Genomic DNA, 26,130 nt, shown 5'->3' with positions numbered 1-26,130 from the left:
CTTGTTTTACTCCATCTTAGCAGACAGAAAGAATGTGAGGAGTAGTGCTACGCAATGCTGCTCCAGCCAGGGCTATGCTGCAGCGACAGGGCTCAGGGAAAGCTGTTGCTGCACACAGCTCCTCTTTGCAGCCCCACCATTGTCTGGAGCACTTGCACAGAACGGCCCCCACTGCTTAAAGCCACAGTCAACATGACGTTCCCTATAAGAGAGAGTTTTAAATACCGCAGAAGTTATTCCTACTGTGATCTAATCCACATATAAACACAGCTTTCCTGAAATTAAAGACTGGCATCTGAAAACATTTACTGTTTTGAATGTCTTTGAAATGATACCAAAGCAGATACATTATTTGATGCATTTGGTTCTGTCTTATTTTTTTGTAAACACTTTAAGTCACAACAATCTTCAGGACTGCGCCTTAGGATTACTTAACTATATCGCCATTCAAAAAGTCAATAAGCAGAAATAAACTTTGCTTGCTGTAATTCAGGAGAAGGTTGTTTGTTTTCCCTGGAATGAGTTTGTCATTAGAGGAAGGTGATGTTACCTGGAAGAGAGAGGCCCAAAAGGTGTTCGGAAGCAGGACACTCCTCTTTGCCTTCGTTTTCTAAATGCTTGTTCTACTAGTTTAGCTTCAGAGGCAGGGTCAATCCGCCAAAAGGATCCCTTTCCAGGTTCCTCCTGGGAGCGTGGGACTTTAATAAAGTAACGGTTCAAGGAGAGGTTGTGCCGAATGGAATTCTGCAGGAAGCACAAGAATGAGGTGATTATTTTGCTGTGAGGAAGCATGTAACAATGGCAAACTGATTTTGCCACATAACTTGGAAAAATAAGATCTATGCTGCCCAAAACAGTGCTGCAGATAGAAACAAGTCACTTGACACATGGAGCTCTGAAGCCACAGGAGAAATGCAAGAGAAAACCTGGGGAAATTAGTGCGACACAGAGCTCCCACAAACCATACAGAAATGTGGGTTTGCTCACTGCCACACAATCACTTGAATATACCTGGAGTCAGCAAGTACAGTAGCTTTTCTATGGAAAAGAATGAAAGCAGAGCTTTTGCTGAGGCAGGGGGAAAGCAGCGTAAACCACATCAGAATTCTCTCAAGACAGGCTGTATTCAAGGCAAGACAGAAGAAACTGTTCGAGCTTGTGCTAACTGCTTACCTGAAAATGATCACTGGGATGCCCAAACATGCCCTAAAGGACACTGCATCTCATGGTAATTGTAATGCAGGCCAGACAGCTATCTGAGAAGAATCCATTATTGATGTCTAGCACCACAAGCTCTCCAGATGATGTTGGCAGGACTAATTATTCTTGTCATTGACAAAGCCCACCTGAGCAGGTTTAACACTGTCTTTTGGGCCAGGGAAAGGCTCAGCAAGCCCAAGTATTCATAAACTCTTTTATCTTCCACTTTCATGACAAAACAGGAGCTTTTGCAGCAGCCTTAGACAAGCTCTTCATAAGCAAAGCCTTAAAGTGGTATTGGTTGGGTAGAAAAAGGCAACTTCACCCTCTGCTGAAATGCAGCTGCCTTTAAAGCAGGACGCAGCAACTGCTTCAAGGAGCACAGCTCTGCTGAGCAGGTTAAGGCAGGAAGTGAATACCACAATTAATTAGAACTGTGGGGAAAAGCCGGGGAGGCAGAACATATCAATTCCAACTGTACTCAAAGTGCACCAAGCCGTGCTGCTCCTGCCAGCAGAACACAATGAAATCAGCAGCTGCAAGAATCTTTCCAGCTGCATTGGTGTGTTATATTCAAATGACAACACCCATTTCAGAGGTGTGATGCCAAGAACAAGCCTGAAAGCAGGTGGAGTTGTGGTTTCTGAGACTTTGAAAGCAGCCCTCAAGTGAACATTTAAGTCTGATTTAGCATGTGTTAACTACATCCAAGCTCCCCTGTGAGGCTGGTCAGATTTCCTTTCATACCACATGAGGAGCTTTCAGCCTGTGCTTTCCAAGTTCCTATTCTGAGATTCAAACCTTGGAAACTGTGATTTAGGCAATGCAGTAGGATAAACTGGGAAAAGAAAACACCTGTGATGATTTAAGGCTGTATTATGATTTAAAAACAGGACTTCAGTGTTAGGCTGGACATCTGCTTGAACAGATCACTCCAGAGGAAAACACAGGTAACTATCTGAGCAAAAGTGTTACTGATAGTAAGGATGTGGAAAAATAAATGAAGAAATAAAAGTGAAAGACAGATCATTGGAATTAAAACCATTTCAGAAAACAGCCCACTGGTAACACTACATCACCCTAGAAAGCATTTACAAAAGATAATCACCCACAAACAAACTAGTTAGCTTATGTTAAACAAATTCATTCTGGGAACAGTCGAAGCAGTTCTATTCTCAGTGCCCCAAAACTTTATTAAATATATTTCAAAGCAGATAAGACCCGTCAAAGTAGTTTAAAAACTTGTCATATCAAGAACTCACCTGCCAGCCTTTGTCAGCAGTCCTGTAGTACGGATAATGCTTGGTAATGTGGGCATAGATTCCACTTAGTGTTAATTGCCTGTCTGGTGCTGAAGATATAGCCTGCACAATTAGCTGAGCATAAGAGTAGGGTGGCTTGGACTCATCCTAAGAAAAAATAGAAAAGTTCAGTTACTTCCTATACTAGAGTTCATCAGCAACCCAAAGTAATAAAGCATGTTAGGCCACAGTTTCACAGACACAAAAAGAGCACAAGAATGGGCAATTAAAAGCATCGCCTCTTTTGCTCTTGCTTCATGCTGCCACCCCCCAACACAGCACAAGTATTTGTGTACAAACAGAACTAGAGGACTAAGCCAGATCAAAGTATCTTGGCATCCTGTACCACCCACGCACACACACAGAAAGGGTAACTTGGCTCCATTCTCCACTAGATCTGTCATGTGCTTATATCGGCACAAGGAACTGAAGATGAGTAATTGGAAGCATAGAATTACAGAGTGTAGGGCACATTCACTGCTCTCAGTGTTCAAGAAACTGAAGCCTTCAATCCCACTCAGCTACAACCAAAGCTTTGCTAGGTTCACACAAGTATGCTAACCAGCTCTCCTAGCAACGAGCCCAATATGAAACTTAATTCCGCTCCTTCTATCTCCAGCAGGTTTAGTTTCATTCTAGGAACTTTAATTCATTTGCCTGATCTCATATTTCTACATTAGTCCATCAAGAACAGCCTTTCTTGTCTCGAGGGAGAATCCAATATACAAGAAACCACATAGTGTTGTGCTTCTCCACCCAATCCCAAATAAGGTGGTTTTGAATCTACACGTTTAACTTTGATCTGAAGATCAGCTCACTGAAATGAAATGCTATCAATTTAACTCAGTTATTTTTTAATCTAAATTCCATTGCTGCTCTCCTCGTTTAACGCTTGCTTGACAGGCATGTGTTTGTTTTGAAGTCTGACAGCGCATTTCTCATAGCAAGGATCCGGTTTCTCCCCCTTCTTCCCTTTTCCCCAGTTGTGTTTTGCAAAATACCATTAATTAAAAGGAGAAATCAAGACTGAATTCTAATGCTCTTCTCTATGGGTTCTTGATTTATCAAACAAGCAAGACAAAGTATTCCTGCTCAACCCTTTTAATGAATGGCTTGCGTACATTTCAGACAGCTAAGCAAGCAGATTCATCATCTACCACAAAGAAGATGATGCTTTGAAGCCACGGTCTCAAAACCCTGGAGGATAATGCACATGGCACCCTTATGGCAGAAGTATTCTTAGACCCATTTAACTACACTCAACCCTTCCAGGTCTTAAGCCTCCCATTGAGCACAGCTAGGTAGGTAATGTTTCTCCGAACCTTCGGGCTGTCCCCGCCAGATGCATCTGCCTGCTGTTCTGATGCTGCTTTTGCCGCATACTCTGCTGCCAGCTGCAGATCCGAGGTAATGTTGTGAACAAAACGATATCCTGAGGATCCAGCACCACGTGGACTGGCCGGGCAAGAGTTGGGTACACTAAAAAGGCAAAGAGAAAGTATATTTGTTACTTTATTTATTAACAAGATGCACGGTTCTTAATTCCCAGATACTAAAAGGATCTCAAACCACAGAGAGGCATCACTCACTGGACTTATTTTTGCCCCTGGGGCTTATCCAGGGCACAGGAAGATGGAAAATAAATACAGATCACACGTAATCGAAGATGAAAGTGAAGTTCTTACAAGTCCTGATACACAAATACACAGCTGCACCTTCTACAATCGCAAGAAAACAGTCTCAAAGCACTGAACTGTCCCACAAAGAATGTGGGACTTACAAAACACATGCACTGTATAATGGGGATGAATAACTACAGAAATAACTTGGTAGTGTAACCTATGAGAACACCATCACTCTCTTTATCACTCCGTTTTCCTAACAGACAGGGGCTATGCACTTCTATTGTACTGTAGCTAAAACACCCAGCTCAGGCATCTGCCATGAGGGCCCTTGTTGAACACAAAACACCATCTTCAGAAGATCAGACATAATGCCACAATTAGTGCTCCATAGCAGGAGGCAGCTATTTCCTTGATTCACAAGCACACAAGTGTAGCTATCAATAGGGAGCTGCAATCACTTCTATACAGTGTGAAGGCAGCTCATCACATCAGCTTTGGCAAGCGCGGGGAAGGGACATTTAAAGGCTGAGGATTACCACGAGATGGCATTAGAGGAACACCTAAAGAGAAGGAAAACCAAGCTGAAGCTGAAAGAAAGCTACAAACAAGTAAAAGATCGCTGTAATTTACAGCACCGCTCAGACACACAGAAGTGAGTGCTCCGGGATGAGAACTAATCAGAAAGACATGTCTGAGGATCACACATCTGTGATTGGTAGCACACAGAGACCAGGAGGAAAGGGATGAGGCAGGAACCTGAAGGTCTGAAGTTTCCCTTTTCCATCTCTCCACTGTTCTGTGCTGCCCTGCATGGATGGAAAAGCAAAGAGGTGTAACATGTGGCCAGATCCCAGGATTACACGTTTCTGCTGCACAAGAGCAGAGAAACAATGACCAAATAAGCAAAACAAGCAGTTCAAATTGTATGAAAAGATGTCAAACGAAGCCCACTGCTGGGAATCAGAGGGCAGTAGAACTGGCATTGACAATCCTCTTTCCAGGAAATGCCCAACAGCAGCGTGAGCCCTGACATAAATAAAAGCAGTAACCGATACTCACTCAGCACTGTGCTCAGTGCTGGAGGGAAACAGAACACAGTCCATTCCTCAATAAGGTGATGCTGCCTACAGAGCATTCTCATGCACACGTGCAGGTGGGTTGGACATGGTGAGACATCCCGTTTGTTCAGCAGGCAACACCTCCAGTGCAAAAGCATGCTGACAGGGAAAGAATGAGTGTTTCCTAACACAGCCCACTCTGTAAGCTGAGAAGTGCTGTTTCTCGTTGAGATATCTTCACAAACAGCTGCGATGCTGAACTCAGCACAACCTGGACTGCTTGCTTTTAAAAGCGGATTACAGGATTGGAGGGGGAGGCAGGGGGAAAGGGAAAAAGCAACAAAACATCCCAACCACAACAAATCCCTGTGACAAGGAACACAGAATCACCCCTCTCCCAGCCAGGACTGAGCCATACAAAGGACTGCTCAGGGCTCAGTAACGCCTCCAGCACCCACTGACAGCCATTATTGATGGGCCCAAACATAAATCTGTCTTTGCAAAAGATAAAGGCACTTTTTACCTAGTTCTGAAAGAAGCAGAGGGCTGTTTGTGCTGGAAAATGAATCCAAGTTTGCTCTTCCTTGCTCTGAGCCCACTCTGTAAGTGGATAATGCTCCAGCACAGAAGTTCTCCTGATGCCTCAGTCTACATGCACGGAGCTGGTGTGAATTTAATTATTCTGCTGTCATTTCTCAAAAGCTTCTCCATGCACACGCTGCTTCTATTGTGCGGATAATTACAAATGAAAGTCATTTTCATACATGAAGCAATGACAAATCAAAAACACAGCAATACTTTTTATCTTGGTGTTTGGCACACGAGCAATTATTGTAACACACAGACTAAGATGGGAATAGGATGAAACAGTTTGCTAGTTTGTTCTTCATTTGCAGAATTACACAAACTGCAAGCCACAAACACCAGCTAAAGCTTAGGTCAAGAATATGGAAGACAGAAGTTCTCCAGGAAATCCACACACCTCAGGGCTGTATATCTGCCCTCTTCACAAGCTTTCTCTTGTTTTTTTAATCTACTGAAGCTTCAAAAACTGTCCTATGCAGTTTAGATGCAGGAATTGATTAAGTTCTTTAAGATCAGTAGAGAAAATAGCTCCATTTTTACTGTACAGATTTGGGCTGTTGAAGCTGATAATGAGCTTTAAGCACAACTTTAAATAAATATGTGAATGAAAAACCCCTCCCCTTGCAGGGCCACCATTCTAATGAGTGCTGACAAAACCCCTCCAACCCAAGTGCTATTAACTATATGAGCCTGATAGGTCCCTGATGAAGCAGCTCTGGCAGTATCTGAAGATCTGGGAGAAGCATTGTTCTTTCACCACAATATAGCACTTCCACCCAGGTAGAGCTGCCTCCTTCAGCCTGGGTCTGTTATCAGTTCAAGAGACATGGGCTGAGAACAAACAACATGAACCTTAAGCACCTCCATTCAAGACAGTGCGACAGGCTGCTGAGTGTTCAAGCTCTCAGTCAATCATCAGTGAGCTCTTAAAGGGGAAAAAAAAAAAAAGAGTTGATAACAGAAATGACAACAAGGTGACACAATGTGCTCCCCCCATACAAACACAGGACAGAAGGAGCAGAGAAATGGGTTTACTATAAATACACCTTCTGAGGGCTAAGTTCCAATTAAACTTCAGTGTAGTTGAAAGAAAACAAGGCAACACAATGCAGTGACATCATTTTCCTGGAGTTCCTGGAATTCTGCTCACCACCCAGAACAGGGGCTGCCCAGGGACACACTCCTGCACTCACACCCCCTTATAACAAATATGAAGGGAAAAAAGAAAAGCTTTTCCCTATAAGTACCTGTTTGTGCTGTAAAATCAAGTGTGGGGAAAGCAGTTACGATTCGCTGCATATTAATATTACATTAATACTTAGGACATGGAATCCATTTTAATACTGTAGACTGCTATTGGGTAAAGCTACAGCTGGGTATGCACCCCAGCTTACTGCTGTGACCTAGGCACACTGTCCATGCAAACACTCTTTAGCTTGCAAACAGTACAAACTAATTTGCATTAAGCTTGTATCTTACAGAAGAGGGCGTTTTGGAGAGGAAACACGTGTCTCTCAATGGCATAAAGCACAACACGTAAGCACGCCAGCTGCATTTGCTCAGTCTGATCCCTGTGACACCACAGTTAATGCCCCAAGACTCAGATTTACCAAGGATTCAGGGTCTTGAAACAGTTCCTGCAGGCAGACTGTGGGCCCAAGTTTCCAAACACGGTACTGAGACTCAGCTTTAGACCAAACTACAGCCTCATGCTGAATCACAGTGGTCCTTGGCAGCATGTTTTCCATTTAAAACTTAACCTTTGGCTTGGAAGGTCAGAAAGATGAGGGTTGAACACAGTCTCTGTGATAAATTCACCCGTGTAACATGCAAGAGTGGCTTTTAAACTCAGGGCTTACAGCCGGCTATAGAGAACGTGGCATCTTGTAGTATTGTGATTCACTTCTGACTCCTGCCAACAAGAATCTAGCCTCTAAAGTTCACAGCTCTCTTTAGCAATGAAAAAGCCTTTAAACACCAGCTACTGGAGATGTACAACTCACTGCATTGCTGCTGGAACACTCCAGACTGATGTGCTTTAACTAAACAATAAAAGAGTACAAAAATAGGGTGTACCATCGGTGTGTTCACACAGCATGCTGCCCAGCCATCTCCTTACAAACAAACCCACAATACAACAGGATGAGAAAAGGTACTGACTGGAGTAGGCAGGATGATCAAGGATAGGGAACTGATTCTGAACACAAGTTAGCATCACTGCATGCTTCCTACGCTACCCCAAAGAGGCAGAATCTTGGGCTAGGTGGCCTGTTACCTGAATGCACACAGTGTCTTAATGTAGAGATCTCCAGCTTGTCTCAGTCTAACAATATTTTACAGTTTGGGGGTGGACAGTAAATGGTTAAATGATTTATTTATAGTTGTACTACAAGTCCACACGAGAGCTGGGAACAGAAACACTCCCAAATTCCAGTGCCAATTTCCTCAGAAGGAGAGGCAGTAAGAGAATGCAGGAAAACTGCCCTGTTACTTCATTCCATTCTTCTGCAAGAAAGGTGTCTGTAGGGCTCAAGGTACGGGAACTCAGTTGAAGTCAGGTGTGTGAATAAAGCACACCCTCCCTGTGACAAAGAGGAAACGTTACCTGTGAGTGCACAATAAGCTGTTCACCTGGCAAGGAGGTGTCTTGCTAAAGAGCAGGGAAAACCCCTTGTGGTTTGGGATATGGCACATGGTAGTCTTTGCAACATGCCCAGATAACACACCTCTAAAGCACGTACAGAAGTACTAGCAGTGCTAAGTGCTAATTGTGACCAATGCCACAATTCCCATCTGAATGTTTACTCTTTTTTTCTTAAATCTTCATTCATTACAAAGGAAGAATCCCCATTTTTTAGCAAGATCTTTTCCAGTCTCCTCCCCCAATGCAAAGGGTTAGAGAAATGCCACAAAACTCAGCCTGTTCCTATATTTCATTTCAAGCACATGGGATACCGAAAGACACAGGGATTTTTTCCCCTCCACGTGCACTAGGCAGGGAATAGGGTCAAAGTACAGCACTGCAGCTTGTGAAACGAGCATTTCCACCAGACACCAATCAGAACCCATGGGTGCAAATCCTCTGCCACTCTCCTTCCCTGGCCCAGCCCCAAAAACATAACTCAAAGAACGGCAAGTCTTTGCATGTTGCCCGTTCCAAACAGGTTTCAGAAACAATCTTTGGTGGTGAGGCTGCCAAACCAAGCTGGATTTTGATGTGAAAGGAGAAATCTGAGAGCTACTCTGCCTCATGCTAGAAATAAAAAACAACCCAAAGCTGTTGAACATGCCACAGCGAGAAAGTTAACTATCCACAGAAGTTCTAATTGTTTTTACTTGTCTCTGCTCCAGTGGTCCCCCCGTTAGCGAGGAAGTGAGCTCACTCCATCTGTGGATTCAGTGCACGTTTCACAGCAGCGCTGAGCAGGGGAAGGGAAAAGGAAGTGCTTGTGTAGCTGTGACATACGCACCCTTTCCTCCAGCACATGGCTTGGCACCGCTCCACCAGCACATGGTCCATTATCTGAAATAAACATGCATAGGAGCTCCCAAGCCTGCTATAGATTGTTGTGTTGCTTCTATGATGTATATGCAGCATTCTAGTTGGCCTGTGGCTGGGAGACGAGGGCGATTAGAAATAATCACTGTTCTGTCCAACTGTGGGAGGGACCAGAGCCTGAATCCAGGAAGCAATGGATAACTGAGACAATGCAAAGAGCCTGCAAAAAGCCTGCCTTGGAGCTCTTCACTTATGTGGCTCACAATGCTGCAGACAGGAGGAAAGGCTGATATTTACTCATCCCGTTCCACAGCGTGCATATAACTACTGAAATCAGGGTTCATCCAGCTCACCTCGTGCCTTTAGAGAAACGTGCAAGTTCATATCAAAACCCAAGTGTTCTGCAATGGTGTTGTCATGTAACGCATCACATAAGACTACATGTGCATGTTCCCTCCTGCCACCTTACACTCCCATGCTGCTTTACAGAATAAAAGCCCAATACATAATTTATCTACTACGTACTCTTGGAAAGTAGTTATGACACCACACGTGCATAAAAAGCAGGCAATGAATTTAAATGACCTGTTAAAGACCACAACACACATCGGTGGCTTAGCTGACAGAACTGTAGTGCCTCTGAATAACCCACAAGCAGAGTATGCAGCTGAACTGACTGCCTAGGGAAAAGGAGAAAAAAAGCAGTAAGGTTGAAAAATGGCAACTTCTAGAACTGTAACAGTTCAGCTGACACCTTCTGTTTTGCTAATCAAACCTATAAAAAACAGTACAGAAGGATGCCAACTGCTCAATCTATAGGTCTCATTCATTTCACTGCAGACCAGGTATTGATCATTCTAGCAGTGCCTGACCATGGGTGGCACATTAAGTATCAACAGTTCCCTAAAATAGAAGGCACAGATGTATCAGATGCTTCTCAAGCAGCAGTTGGAGGAAGAACCCTGTGAGAACATGTCAAAGGACTTTTTATGAGTTGTTTTTTTTTACTGATGAAGACTGTATATGTGAGATATCTATGCCCTTCCATTGCAAAAAGAAGTACAAGACGAAGTGTTCAACCCCACAGCCATCCCAGCACAGACATAAGCCAGCAGAAGGAGCAGCTGTGAAACGTGAATAACGATGCTGATCTCTGCAATGCAGCAGCTTGAATTTCCTTACTGTAGCACTACTTTCTTTTTAAATAGTTGGTTATTGCTACTATTTAGAATAGGGAAACACATGCAGAGGAATGATTTTGTTTTCAGACAAAACAACAACCCTGAAAAGCAGTACTACAGAGATACTACTCAGAAAATAGTTATGTTGTTACTACAGGGCCATTAACACCAACTGGAAGATTAGAAAAAACAAACCCAGTAAATCTAATACTCCAACTCGGCATCACTTTGAAACCAGGAACAGCAAAACCAGACAAAGATCAGGGTTTGTTGCACAGGCTTCAGGTCATCAGTAAGGGAGTCACCAAAGGAGGGTTTTCCAGATGCAAACACAGAATCTTCAAGCTGTGTACTGAAAGATAGCCCCTTAACTTCTGAAACTCATTACAAGCATCAGATATATTTCCCAGCATGCAGAGATGAATTTAGCCAAGCTACACAAGGCTTTCAGACAGCTTTTCAGGGCCTTGAATCTACTGAGCAGAGATTTGTGCCTGAATCCAGGTGCTCTGCCCTTTCTTATGATGCCTGAAGCAGACAAGCTTCTACTTGGTTCTCACAGCTACAGTGGCCTTTCTTTCTCTTTCAGAATGTGCAAGTTTGTGTTTGTTTTTTTTTCCCCAACAGATTTCTGAACTCAGAGCAGGAAGAAATAAGCCATGCCTGTGTGTCAGCCTCACTGAGTGTGCTGGCAGCCAACATTTTCCCTTAAAGCTGTACAGCAGCATCAAAAACCATCTGCAAGCAGCCCCTCCTGGAGATAAACTGCCTTGCTAAGGAAACAGTGGAAACACGTCTCCCCAGGAGTAAGCAGGAATCTTGCTTTGTAAAGCTGCTGAGGGTGGCAGGTTGGGTTTTGTTTAACTAAAGCTCACTCCCTCTCTAGGCAGTGAGCTTTGCAGAGGGAAAATAAATAAGCTGGAAAAAAACAGAGCAGCTCGTGAGGCGGGGGGGGGGGGGGGGGGGGAGGAACCTGAAGGGAAGCAAGGCTGCAATGTAAACAGGGAACAGAACGGCGGTCAGGAGGGCAGGGCTGGCGCTGGGAGCACAGTGCCTGGGTGCAGGAGTGCAGGTACGGCCCTGGTTGCACAGGGTGGAGGCAGGAAAAGGGGTTGGAAGCTGCTTTCCAAAAAGGAAATATCAGCCAGCCAACGATTTCCAAACTGCAATAATTTTCCATGGGCCAATCAGGGAGGAGCAAAGCAAACGCACCAAATTAGGAAAGTAAATACTAGAAGTGGGAGAGGGAGGAGGAGGAGGAAGAAAACAGAGCCAGTGGAAATGCCTTCAGACGCTGTCAGGGAGTGGGGTCCTGGGCTGAGCCCCTCTAGCCCTGGGGAAGGGGCAGAGGACACTGTGTGAGGGCTGTGTGCTGATACAAAGACACCAAGAGAGCAGTTTGCTGCCCTGGGAGACCTGTGACAGAGTTCACACTGACATGCTGCACCAACAGTGCTCCCTTTCTGAGAGCCAAACACCCAAATCGTGTCCCAGAGTTTGGTTGCAGGGCAAGAGAGCTGCGAGACCCGGCAGAGGGAGAGAGGAAGGCTGCAGGGGCCCAATGAGGATGTTTACAAACGTGTCAGCCCCTCCTCTGTAAGAGGAACTCAGAAATGAAAAGGAATTTGGCAAGCGAAACCTCAGATGTCTTTTGAGGTTTTCTGAAGCCTCTGCTGGGTTTGCTTCTGCTCAAGACAAACGGATGCGATCATTAATCATCCTCAGTAAACACTCCGTTATGGGCAGAGCACAATTCAACACCACTATTTCCACTTTCTCCTTATGCAAAAGAAACATTCTCCAGGAGTCAAATATCAGTCGCAGGCATATGCCAGAGTCAAAGATACAGCCCCTGCGCGTAACAGAAACCACACCGTGCTGCACACGATGACTGAATGGAAAGTAACTCCCATATGTTGGCAGAGAAACCATCCCCCTCCCCTCCCAGCAACAAGCTTCATCTAAAAAGAGAAGGTTAAATATAAACCCAAAGCAGTGCCTGAACAGAGGGCTGAAACCACAGCCACCTCCAGCTCCCTCTTTCTAGAGTATCTGCACTGCACATCTGTGCAGCTCTGCAACAGGGGAAAAACCCAAACAAGCAATGCCTCCAGACCCATGCAAAACCCACCTGGCTCTATTGTGACACTGAAGTCATTCTCAGCAGTGTCGATTTGAATACCACTTGCTGAATGAGTGCTAGCTGACAGGAGATGTTTGGGTACTGCAGCTTGTTACAAAGCTATGGACAGGAAAACAACATGATGGCTGTCTGTCACTAATCCCAGGTGCACGCTGATATTCTGAAGCTGCACTTTTCAAACTGTAACACATCATCCTGTATCATGAGCACACCTTGCTACATTTAGCAAGCAAGTTTCACTACACTTTAAGTAACTGCTTTAATGTTAAATGAGATCGCAGCAACAACATAACATCAACTCATTGCTGAGAAAGAAGCAGGGAAAATACTCAAACCAGTAACTGGCATTCAGGTTATTTCTCTCTCTCTCAGTCTTGAATCAGATGATTTACCAAGCAGAATACTTGCACAGACCAACACTGGAATGGCTACAGCCCCTCAGCATGCGGTCAGCATCCTCCCCGTTTCCTTCTATTGCCAGGAAAGTACATGCCAGTGGCCACCCTTGTCCCCAGTTCCAGATAACACCGGCACCACCCAGCAACAACGGAATATTATGGAGATAAAAATAAAACCAGCAGTCCTAACAGACCATTTGCTCGCTTACTTTTCTCCATATATATCAGTAGTTCTGGAGAGATCGCTCTAATTCCATAGCCAAAGATAGACTGACAGCCCTATATTGTGAAACCAATGCTCGAGGGCAGCCCCCCACCCTTTGAGCTCTCAGACAATACCAAATGTCCACGCTATGAAGATCTGAACTGTCCTTCATAATGCTGAACTTCATATATTTAACAAGTTATTTTAAACGTGGCACACCAAGCATCAAGAATATCAGGTAAGCAGCATAAAGCCGATAAGGACTGGCATGAGAAGAGAGACAGAGCTTCCAGAAAGCACAAAGGACAATGAAAAGAACCACAGCATCACTGGGGATAATTATCATCTCACCTGATTGTGCCAGTGGGGGATGGGAGGGGGCTGACCACACTGCGGAGATCCGGCTCCGGGATGTGGATCTTCAGAGGAGAAATTTGAGGGTAAAGAGGCCGAAGGGGAGGCGATGAAGCTTCCTCTTTTACTTCTTCTTTGTGGTATAAAGATGTGAACTGGATCTTTATAACCGTGCTAGGGAAACGGAAAGTACACCTGTGCAGGAAAAAAAAGGAAAGCCACTGTCACACAAAATGCTGAACATTCCAAGTGTTTTTATATGCAATTACTGAATAATTACTGCATTCACAGCACAGAAATCCACCACCCTCTCCAGCATCTCTCAGCTCAGAGTCCCAGGCAGGAATTGCTCATCCTTCACAAATCACTGCAAAGGTATCACTGGGATTTCAGATGCGGGCTGGAGGCTTGGGCAGGCTGAATGATTTCCCCAAGGCCACGTATCCCATCAATGACTAAGCACAATGTAGAAATAAAACAACATACTCCTGGGCTCCTGCTACACTGAGGACTAGAAATTATCTTTTATTAGCTCACTGCACATAGCTCAGAAAAGCATGAGTTACTATAAAGTATCAAGACCATAAGCAACGTGGAGCATTAAGCCATGAAGACCAGAGAGCAACAGACAGCATCAGGATGAGACAGCACTACTTTGAGCAGCCTCTACATACTGTACAGCCAATACCCACTGTATCTCTGCACATGATGCTGAAGGAACACCTACACTGATGAAATTCAAAAGGAAACAAGGACTGATGTTTCCCCTACTTGAACAGAAAGCTTTCTGATTCATAGTGCCTACAATAGGCTCAAGGCTGTAAAAGTGAGTGTGCTGCAATTCTACTCACTGTGCTTTAATTAGACAGTAATGTGCAATCAATAGAAGCCTTCCAGGGATCGTTTCACTGATACTAAGGTTAAAGAAGCAGGAAATAAAAACCAGGTTTCACCCTGGGAAAGGCCAGCAGAGCACAGCAGCCCTGCTGACCTCCAGCATTGTATCTGTAGAAGGGAGTGAAGGGACTTGGGTGGTGTTGCTCCAGCACTGAGTGCTGCTGAGAGCTGAACATAACTCTTCTCACCAGTGCATTATTAGATCCTGCATGGTAACAGAACCAGGTGGCAGGGAAGCGGGTCAGTAGTTGTGACTGTCTCATCTCAACAGCGCTACTGACAGAAATGCAGGGGAACATCCCCACTGCTGCTCTACAAACACTCCCCCTGCTCTTCATGCCACACAATCCATACAGCAGAGCTGATGCTCAGAAACCTGCCTTTAAAAAATGCCAAATTATCATTCTAGCATAGGAAGCTCATTCCCACCTCATCCCAAAGAAGCTGGCTCAGCATTTTGCAGCACGGAATCATGACGGTTTTGCTGCATCCAGTGGGAGTTTACATTGCATTTCATTCATTTCAAAGGTCCCACCACCTGTGCTCGTTAATATATTAAATGAGGACATCATTGCTGGCAATGCAGTCTCATCATGTTTATCCAACCCTCCTAAACACTGTTCCCAGCAGGCTCCATACACAAGTGCAATTCAAAGCGGCAGTGGCTGTGCCCTGCAATGTATACCAGCAGAATGCACACAGCTACTGAGACGAGCCTGAATCAGGCCCAGGGAAACACCACGCTGGATTTTAAGCTTTTGTTCTGTTGCAGGGATTTGCCTGTAGAAAGAGCAAAGAGTACATATATTTGCACTGAGCATCGCATGGACTAAGGCTCAGTACAAAGCTTCCTTGTTTCTCAAGTGCTCGCTAGGAAAAGCCAAGCTTTCTCTGGGGGGTTCTGTGCTGCACTGCCAGGTACTCTGCATTTGAGCCCAGGATTGATCAGGCCTTGTGTAACACTGCTCCATGCAGCCCCAGCCTGATGCTGATCCCAGTGGGTCTCAGTGCAGAGCCCCTGAGCAGCTATGCAGCACTGCCCAGGCCACCAGTTCATGAGCACAGGCAATCTCCACAAAGCTAATGTTTAGTTTTCCTAAAATCATAAGCCATGCTGAAATCTGAAGCCTGAACTAACGCAGTAAATGTGTGCCAAGAGGCCGGCCTGCCTTGCTGTGCTGCTCCTAGAGTCCTCCCATAGCAATCGGATTCAGACACGTGATTTACCCGCACTGCAACGGGGAGAAAAGGAACAGAGGGCCTGGGCTGGCTGCTGTAATCACAGTGCTACAGAGAGGGACTGGAGCACAACCCAGCACACACTGCGAGCTGTAAGGCATTTTGCTAGCTAGTATGCATGCGGCCACTATGCAAGGACCATTACAGCAAAAACAGCCGTGTAGCAAGAAGGGACAGTCTCTGCATGGCACCCAAGTTGCCTCCATCAGCACATCCACACCAGTGCTGAGGAACTGCAGCAGTGAGGGATCAGGGAAGTGTGATTTCTGCATTGTGGCAAAGCCTGCTTTTCACTACACTAAAGCTGAATGCAATTTTAATGAGCTTTTCTAATTGCTCCCTTCATTAACCTCTTTCATTCCAAAGAGGATAAATGCAATTTGCATCAGTCCTGTTCAGAAAGGAGGCACAGTGCAGGAGTTAAGTTTGTGGGAGTTCTGCACCTACAGAAGATAAGCAGGACAAGACTGACAGCGCAGACAGAGCTGAGCACGCATTCCTTCAGACTGCTATATATACTAGAAGTCGTTTAAGCAGAATTTTACTACTTGATCCATGTTATATGATTCATATCAAAGATACATAGTAATTACTACTCCTCCTTAACATTTCCACCATGAGAATAGCTCAATCTGGAAGCACTCATCAGACAACATAAAAGGCATGATGAAGATAACAGTAATTCCAAAGGTGTCTGAGATGCAGCTTTGAAGCACCTCAGAAACTCCCAGCTGATCACAAGGGAACAAATGAAGGTCTGCAAAAACCTCTTGGTTGGCTGCAGGCAGGAAGCAGCTTGCTTCTATTGCAGCAGTGCACAGCTCCACAAATGATGTGCTGCAGTCTGCAGCTCTGGCCCTATAAAACAATCTGCTCTAATCAAACACGATGATACCACATTATATACATCTTAATATCTTGTGGGAAAAGGATTCCCATTTCTCTAGGATGTCTTGCATGGCAATGGATGTATTTATCTTCAAACCAAGAGCACGCACACAACCAGCTCCATCAATTGCAAGGAAACAATTTATGCCTTGTGGGATTGCAGGCAGGAGAAAGCCAAAGAGAATGGATTGCTGGCTCCCTGCTGCATGTTGGGTGCATGCTACATGTACATACTGCAGACCGAGGGGAGTGCACATGCCACACGCGGCTGCAGTGATACAAAAGATGTTGCTACAAGTTTTGCTTTGCTTTCACCAAGACAGAATGTCAGAAGTTTCCTGGCCATGCTCCTGGCGCTGACACGCAGTGCTGCGCTATTGGGCTCCTTCACGTGGCGAACCAGCGCCAGCGACCACAAGCATTTCACCTATGCGAGGTCTGAAAATAAAATGGTGGGAAACACCAGGCTTTGCATAAACATCCACCCTAAAGCAGCCCTCACTGAGAATGAGAAGGGGAAAAGAAACAACAGAAACAACAAACCACACCTTGACAACCCCATACCCTACACCATGCGTAACACCCAGAGATACTCTCCCCCTCCTCAAAGCACCTTTTACTGATGCAAAGGAAACTGAGATGCGTTTGTCAAAACACAGTACCACACAAACAGAAGCTATGGCATGCACTGGTGCCTTTGTTAGAGCTCCCTGTGTGCTGCTCAACACCAAATGGCTGCTGCTAAGGACAAGAAAAGAGGCTTGGAAGGGAGACAGGAAATTGTGTTGGACTTTTTTTCCCCCTCCACATTTACCTTGTAGAAAAGCATTGTGAGAAAGTGGAGAAAACACATCTATAAACACACATTTCTACATATAACACCATTCCACTTCATTCTGCAAAAGGCAGTAAGCAGAGCAGTAAGGTACAGTGTGCTACACGAGCTGTCATCAGCAAGCCAGTGCCACCTCAGCTGACCTCACTGTTCTATGCCCCAAACCTTGCTGTCCTGAGTGCTGTGAGCATTAAATACAGCAGTAGCATTGTGATGTTCATCCCTGCTACAAACAGTGTTGAGATGCAGGTTGAACAAGAAACACTTTATGAAATGCTTCATTGAAAATAACTAGCAATTTTTGCAATTTGCATCAGACCAGAACAGCAGGCCTGGGCTTTCATTCACAAAAAATAAAATAAAATGAGCTCACCATAATCCCTTTGCTGCAGCTGCCACTTTTTCCTATTCAACTTGCAGCCCCTGTAACCACACTGCTGACTCTCAATACCTACATCTTTCCCTCTGCCTCAGCCTGCAAAGGGACACAGCCATACCCCGAGCATGCAGTTACCTCTAGAATCAGTGAATTCCTCAGGTTCAAACATGGACAACCAGCTCTCTAAGTTCAGTAGCAAGAGTTGTGATGGAACTGAGCTACGCCATTACAAGCTAAAATTTGACCAAGGATTCCCCAGAAAGTCCTCTTAAAAGAGATTAACCCCACTCATAACTTCTCTGAAACCAGTATCTTGTTCCTACCAAGTGCATATAGTTCACCCAGAATAAGTTTATTTCCATGCATGAAGTCCCAAAGACATGCTGTGTTTCTCAGCTTAAGTGAGAATCTGCCTTCAGCCATCTCTGTAAGCCATTAGCACTGCCAGTTATTGCAAAGGACTCCATTTTACCAGGGGGCAAGACAGATACATCTCACCCTTTGGGCAATGAGTGGGGTAAGCACGAACATTTCAGGTCATGATCAGTGCAGAGCAGTGCATGGGGCAGCCCCTATAGAGATGCGCCCATTCATTCTGATTACAGCTCCCTTCGGTCATCAGTTATAAGAAAAGCAATGTGCTCGCATCTATGAAACTGAAGTTCCCAGTAAATCATATAAACACAATCCCTATTTGTGTGAAGCTTTCAAGCAGTCTCGAATGAAGACCCATGGACCCAACTGTATGGGGTGAATGAGGACCCAACTGTAGTACTCAGCCCAAAACAGAACCCAACTGTAAAATGCTCAGAATGATTCCTCTCCCTATTTACATTTTAGTTTGTGGAACAAACTAAATAAATTTCTATCTTCCTTAAAAAGAAGCTAACCCTGTAGTCCCTGATAGGATTAGCCATTGGAAAGATCACGCTCAAGATGAAGGCCTGAACCTTCATTTGAACCGCAGCTGTCTGAAGCAGCGAGGAAGGCAAAAGTGAGAGCAATAAAATCACCTTCCAGTTGAAAGTGAATGACAACGAACGTTTGGAAGGAACGTCAGGAAACCAAACAAGCAGCTCTGCAAAGCTGTCTAAGCTGTCACGGGAGATTATGCACTACTCACCCTTCCTTTATAATGAAATAATAGTAATAAAATCATCTAGCATTTCCTGTTCCCCTCCCCACCCCAGATTTTATATTTTAAGTAACACTTTGTAAGCAAGACCTGTAAGAATCCTGCTGTAACATCTCCTCGGGTAGCACTGCCTGCATTCTAAACGAACAAGTTAATTGCACCAAGGCTACAGGAGTTCTGGAAGAGTGAAAACAAATCCATTTTATTCCCTTAAGTCTAAATACACATCACAGAGCAGGCATGTACCTGTCACCATGGCAATTTCAAGTCATTCTATTTGCTTTCTTTACACATCTCTTTAGGCAGAGAGACACAGGCAGCACAGCTGCCGGCTTTTTAAGAGTGCTTCGTTCATTCTGGAGGCTACTGCAGTCCTAAAGTAATGAGATTTTCAGCATTTGCTATTTCTCTTTCAATTGCATTCCTGATCTGACCAGATTTAACACAGAAATCCCATTAAAGTCTAACCCACAAAGTCCAGAGAAATATCTGCGATTTACAGTAAAATAATCTGTTACTTTTATGAAGAGATGAGTGAAGGGTCTGTAAGTCAATGGTGAAGCTCAGAATCCTCAGCTCTCCGATGAAGGCCATGCAGACATTTCAGTGTATTTGCTCCTCCTGGAACAAAGCAACTCAGTGCAGACGTGAGGTGAGGAGTTACTGCAGAGCTCTCTGCAAACACACTTCTACTGCTGCCCACTGCCACTTAACGAGAGGCTGAAAACCAGTAATGGGGACTTCTGAACAAAACCAAAGGAAAACTGAGGGCAGAAAGCATGCAGCTTACCTGCAACCTCTATAACCACCACAAAGATGGAACAAACTATTGAAGTACTCAGTCCCAGCTATTCCGTAGGGCACAACATGAGCTTAGATACAGGAAGGTTGGTTTCCAGCTTAGCAGTCACTCTGAGCTTACCACTCACCTTGCATGCTCCAGCACAATCCCTTTATATTTATTTTATATCCATCATGCTGAGCATTGCAGATACACCCATCAAACCACTCAATCTCATGCAGTTTTACTTTAACACAATCCAATCTGCTCCTATGCTGTAAGAGGCACTTTCTTTCCCTCTCTGCTGTTCTTTCCCCTAAACCATTTCCTCTTAACATCACCCCTTGCACCAACAGCACCACGCAAATAACTGCTCAACTGATGTAATGTGTTTCTCTTCTGGTTGGAGAACATTGTCAGGCAGCCCAGTGCCTTGGCCTTGCCTACCACATGGCAGCACGAGCCCAGCACATGAAAATGGGGATGGAAATCCCAAGGAGGAAGGAAAGAAGGAAGTACCAGCAGAACTGCTGTAGCTTTGTGTCAGGTTATTAAGAAAAGCACATGTAACCACAGACTCTGAATTAAGCATCACATGATCCAAACTTTGCCTTCTTTCTGAAAAGAAAACATGATTCTTTATGAGAAAAGCTCTGCTCTTTATCAGGGAAGTCCTACCAGCTTATCATGCTGATGCTTTGAGGCTGGACATTTTCAAAAGATTCTGGAACTGAGAAGTCACAGTTCTTGAGAGAGGCAGAACAGTGAGACAGAGAGCTGAGAAAGGACAGTGCATAACAAATAGTTAAGGTTGATACTTGCTGCAGGCATAGCATGGTGTTTCTTGCCACCACTTAGCTGGAACTGCACACACAGTGAAGGGTTTGTGCCTTCATGAGAGCTGCCACAGGTCACACTGGGATTTGCCTAACGCTGCATATCATCATACCTGGAACGAGGCTTCAACACAGCCAGACAAGATTTCAAGTGGGCAAAGAACGTGTGCAGGCAAGCGCATCTATTTAAAACAAACACTACCAGCAGCATCAGGCAAAACCACAACTGATGCATAGCTACATCTCTTAGAAGCACCAAGCGAAGGAGCTGCAATGAGTGTTTCTATCAGGCTCAGTCACAAAGGGCTTCCCTTCGTGCACCAAGGCTCCCTGCCGCACACAGGCAGATGCTCAAACTGGGATTTCACCCATCTCCTTTGAAGAACGCAGTGATGACAGAGAGTTGGGGCCAACTCTGGGATTCCTGTCCCTGCAGCAGCACACGCAGCCACACAAATTCCTCCTCTCCTGGTCCTGCACACATCCCACCCCACCTGGGGCACTGCACAGCTCAGAGCAGCAGCGCATGGAGCGCATCCAGGCAGGTGGGAGAGAGCACAGCACCCCAGGGCTGAGCAGGAAGGTTGAAAAGGAAGAGATAGCAGAAGAGCCCAGCCCAGTCAACATCAAAATGTTGCTTTAGTTCACATATATTTGCTTTAAAAGCATGCAGAAAATAGCTTGCTTTTTTTTAATGTGAGGTTCAAACAACTCGATGTTGTCAGGAGAGCTTCCACCAAAGCACCATGCTGTGCAACTTGAGAAAACAATCACTTATCCTGCACAGCTTCCCTACAATCTCTTAAAGGCTCTCTAGCAAATCTTTTAATTGCTGTCACGGAGCAAACTGACAAAACGAGCATCGACACTGTCAAAACAATAGCAGCTAATTTTTCAAGTGAGAACACATGAAGTTGTTCTGCAGCAGAGAGTTAATAGTGCAGAATCAAGAGCTATATTTTTATTTTCACGTTGTCTTTAATAACATTCAGATTTTACTGTTTGAAAATTATTTGAGATGTCAAGCACAGCTTTACTTCAAGATTCACAGGTTCCTGTAATTGAAGAATATCTGGAGTTGGAAGGGACCCACGACCTTCTGTTTCTGAACAGTGCAGGAAAGGAAAAAAAAAACCTTCAGGTATTGCAGCTGCTTTTTTGTTTGCGTGTACTGAAATACAGAGAGTAAATTCAGTAAGAAAACAGGATCTCTTAGGGGAGAACATCACGGAGATTGCTGAGAAGGGTACATCAATCAGGGAACAGAGGGCAGCAGAGGGGTCCCTCTGGAGCCACCACCACCCTGCCTGGGGAGCTCACCTTATGGATGGGTCTTTTCCAGATCAAACCACCCCCAGTACTTCAGCACAGGTCTCACAGCAAAGCTGCTGACTCCAGTACTGAAAATATCTACCTGAAGCAGCTGCCATCTCCTCCACAAGGCTATTGGAGCACAAAGGAGGAGTCTGCAGTTCCAAGAGCTGACCTTTCTGAAACTCTTCCAGCAGAAGCTCCTGTAAGCCAGCTGGGAATGGCTTTTCACACACTTCAACACCTGCAAAAAAGCTGAAGGATATTCTTGAAAAGCAGTCACTATCACTTCTCTTCGAACTCAGTGGAGCACCAGTCAGCCCTCACCTGACTGGGGATGAATTTGTGGTTTTAAAAACAGAATAGAAATAACAACTAAATATGAACACACATAAAACAATCAAAACGTGGATTAAGTTTAACATAAGTGGTTATCTTAATCTAACCGATTACAAATAAGTAGGACGATCTCACAAATGAAGCCCTGGTATAGTCTGAACAGTATAATCAACAGGCTTTAATAACAAATCCCATTAAGGCAGCTTTTTGGTGCTTGGGTCAGTGACTCAGTGAAAGCCCACCACGCAGCCAGCCTTGTTAAGTACCCGTCACACAACAGCAGCTCCTGGGTGCCCAACCATCAGGAACAGAGAAACAAAGAGGAGATGCTATAACTGTACCTCACTCAGTTTCACATTACAAAACATTGAAGTCAGCTTCAAAATATGCCATTCACTCCAAATGGGCAGCACCGGGCACAGGGCTTGCTATCAGAAGGTGAATTCCTCTTCCCCTCCCACTCCTCTATGAACAGTAGGCTGCAGCTCAGCAGCACAAAGTGGAGATGAGCTGCATGCAGCCAGCCTGCAGCATTGGGAGGGCTGACTGCTCTGAGCCAGTGCTAACATGTAGGCATAACCATCCTACCTGCACCCACAAACACTGGATGTGACATTATACCAACTTAAATGAATCCACGGCACCAACAGTCACAGCTGTCTTTTAATCAGTACTGGTGGAAGGTTTTATTATTTTTAAGGTCTCTGGAAGGTGAATTCTGGCCCCGCTTCTCCCAGCCACAGAGGCTGCTCTGTTCCTGTGTACTCGTCACCGTAAACAACCTCACATCTCTGAGCAAACTGCTAAGGAACAGCAAACTCCTTTCCTGTGCATGTCATAAGGTCAGCCACGTTCTACCCCAGCACCACCACACTCATCAGCTAATATCTCCCATCGATTAGGTGCCTCTCAGTGCAAAAACAATGGAGGAAAATAAGCAACAGCACCACTTTGCAACGTATGAGCTTCCCACCAAGGCTGGCTGGCAGCAGCAGCAGGCAGCACTTCTGTTTAGATGGGGCTGGCTGCCAGCACCAGAAAGTTTCGCTATCAGCACAGCAGATGACTGATACGATCTGTAACACACAGTAAACCTATTATGTTGTTTTGTTGTGTGTGTGGTTGTATACATAAAAATAAAGGGTAGTTAAGGAGCTGCATGTCACACAAGGGCTCTACACGCTGCTGCTGCTGCTGCTATCATCACGTATTCCAGCCTGTAGAGGACTAGATCCCATCGAAGCCATTTCTTCACCAACTAATAAATATTTGATCTTCAGAGAAAATGTAAATTATGTGCAACACTGTGGGGGGAGGGATAACATCTCTTTCATCATCCAGCCTCCTAACTGCAGAAATCCCTTTCCATGTTAGGCAGATCACGCTGAGGGTACTAACAGTATTGCACTTTTGATTCTAAAAAGCCTGAAAACTATCAGTATCTGTGATAGCAAAGAAGCTAAGGAACAGCATTTCAGCTTCAAAGAAAGGTGGATGGCTTTCACAAACTTACCTCTAACTTTTTAATTTCTGAATTTTCATCTAAAGTCACCTATCCTCCTTGTGTTTTGAGCCACTTAAACACCAGCATTACCTTTTAAAAGGCTATGTGCCCAGAATAAGTCTTAAACTTAAAAACTCACATGGGTCATGTTTTAAAGCCTTGGATCTTTGAAAGCCTCTCCCACCCAGATCCAGCTCATGGTTCCTAAAGCAGCAAGGTGACCTCAAAGCCCCAAGCTCAAGAGGAAGGAGTCCACCAGCAGCACGCACAGCCTCACTGGAGCTTTGGGTGCACCCTACACAGAAGGCAATGCCCACAGCTATCAGTCCTGTGTCACCACACTGCAGCCAGTCTGATCCACCGCCGCCAGCAGACACGTGTGCCGCATCAACAACATCACCTGCAGCTGGAAATAAACACAGATGACCAGCCAACCACTCCCTCCTCCCAGCCTCCTTTACGCCGATAAATCTCAACCTGCCTGTTTGAGCAATGTTTAATCATAAACAGTTTTGAACATGCTCCAGCACATAAACAAAGGTGAGTAGGAGAAAAGCAAGGAGCTCGATCCGTGCTGCTGAACCAGGGAATGGCACTGAGCAGGAAACTGCTGAGGAATGGGATGCAAGCACCTGGCATTCATTTAAACAACCATCATGCAACATTAAAGCACATAGAACTGCGACCACAGGAGGTTTTCAAGGACTAAATGCATTAATATTCTTGGTTCTCTTAGAAAGACATTAAAGAAAGAAAAAAAAGAAAGAAAAACCAAATTGCTGAGAACACCCACTTAGAGGTATTAAAAGTAAACTACCATCATTGATCTCATCCCACTGCCATCTCCAACACAGTCATCTTGATTCCCTTCTGTGCTGCTAATCAAGCTAAAATTAACTCCTCTCCTCCTGCTCACTGCACGTGCCAGCAGCAGCACAACCAACACAGGCAGGATCGATCGTTCTTCAATGCTGGGGCATTTTCTGGGGACACAAATTCATTTCAAAGGTGTTTTGCTCTGACAGCATCAGAGACATTTATCTTGCCCTAGCATTCAGTTTGGGGCTGATCTATTTTAGATTCTGGTGTGATTTTTCAATGGAAAAAGAAAAGCCAAAGCAAAAACAACCCCCCAGCCCTATCAGATAACACCCATTAGACAAAGCTAAGCACAGATCAATTGGCAGAATGACAGAAGCAGAATAAAAACCCTCTCACATTCTGAAGATAGATATTCTTTAAATGTGCTTGACAGCAGCTGGGCTTTATGCAGTTTAAAACAAAGAAGAAAAACTGATGCACAGCAGCACAGTGGCAAATTGGGCTATTTCACCCTTCCCTATTGTAACACACTGTCTCATTGGGTTAACTCCAGGCATGAAGGATGGCTTGTATGGCACAGGGCAGGACAGCACCTATTTATGTTCTGCTCTCTGCCATCAGATTTCCATGCCAGATGCTATGCCAGGTCTTGGATCAGGAGCAAGTTGTTCTTTCCAAGGTCTCAGAGGCCCCCCCAGAGTCCCTCAGATCCATAGCACAGCTCCCAGCCCTGATGGCTCAGGACACCCACACACAGCACGAGGCAGCTGTGGGCCCCCAGAGCACAGCTGCTGTCGGTGAGCACCCAGACTGACAGCAGTTGGTTTTCTCAAGACGTTACAGCCACAGCAAGCACCCCGTAGCACACGTTCACCTACACACTGTTTCTGCTACTCCCCATTCATCATGGGCTGAGTTTTCCCCATCCACGACAGCCCTGAAGATAAGAGGAGTCTGGCCTCAATTGTACCACATCAGAGACCACAAGTAGTGACTCAGCAGAGCATGGCCACTGCCAGCATCTCTCACTTCTTCCTTGCTTCTTTGAAACTGGAGAGCTCTTCTGAGCAACCTTCTAAGCCTGATTTTGGTTACAATTGAAAAGGTCAATATTCACTATTTTCCTTCTTCACCCATCTTGGCAGAAACACTCAACTAAGTACGTTTCTCCCTCAATCATAAACCACAATTATCACCTACCCCTGCACCAAAAAAAGCCCCACCTGCACCCACGCTTTGGGGAACTTCCCCCCAACAGCCTCTACAAAGAGTTCTGAAGTCAATAAGTAGCAATCACAAAGTAGTGACACATGGAACAGGCGGCAGTGCCAGGGCTGGACCCTGCAGCCATGCCGTTATTCATTTCCATACCTAACTCAACACCAAGCATCTTAAGGCTTGCCTCGATGATGGGGAATTTCCAGTTCACTACAGAAATGCAGCCACGTGTGGCTCTGTCCAAACCCCTTCTCCTGCCTCACAGCTTCTTTATTGCTATATGAATTCAACTATTTCTATACCCCGGCAAAGGAGAAATTGGCCAACTAAAACAACCGGGGCATAAGATCTCTTAATAACCACCAGGGAGAAAGGCACTTGTTTCAGCATCTTTGTT

At 45.0% G+C, this 26,130-nt stretch overlaps 1 protein-coding gene across 2 annotated transcripts in view; it reads right to left on the bottom strand.

The window, feature by feature from the left end:
* The window catches only part of FOXK1 (forkhead box K1), a 42,346-nt gene that overhangs the window by 6,560 nt on the left and 9,656 nt on the right, over positions 1 to 26,130 (bottom strand). Inside the window, exons 1-5 of one of the 2 annotated variants that reach the window (XM_085513868.1) lie at positions 13,830 to 13,849; positions 13,547 to 13,744; positions 3,824 to 3,980; positions 2,463 to 2,609; positions 551 to 744 (exon numbers count right to left, since the gene is read on the bottom strand). In XM_085513868.1, the coding sequence (XP_085369994.1) occupies positions 551 to 744; positions 2,463 to 2,609; positions 3,824 to 3,980; positions 13,547 to 13,744; positions 13,830 to 13,834 (701 nt within the window). In that variant the 5' untranslated portion in view covers positions 13,835 to 13,849. Of the gene's footprint in view, positions 1 to 550; positions 745 to 2,462; positions 2,610 to 3,823; positions 3,981 to 13,546; positions 13,745 to 13,829; positions 13,850 to 26,130 lie in introns of those variants that run through there. The other variant, XM_015876808.3, reaches the window with a different exon arrangement.

The sequence above is a fragment of the Coturnix japonica genome, chromosome 13 (genome assembly GCF_054131305.1).
Source record: "Coturnix japonica strain WE chromosome 13, WE-NBRP24, whole genome shotgun sequence".
NCBI classification, from domain to species: domain Eukaryota; kingdom Metazoa; phylum Chordata; class Aves; order Galliformes; family Phasianidae; genus Coturnix; species Coturnix japonica.
Note: the sequence above shows the minus strand (reverse complement) of the source record. Positions and strands in the feature narration are given on the sequence as shown.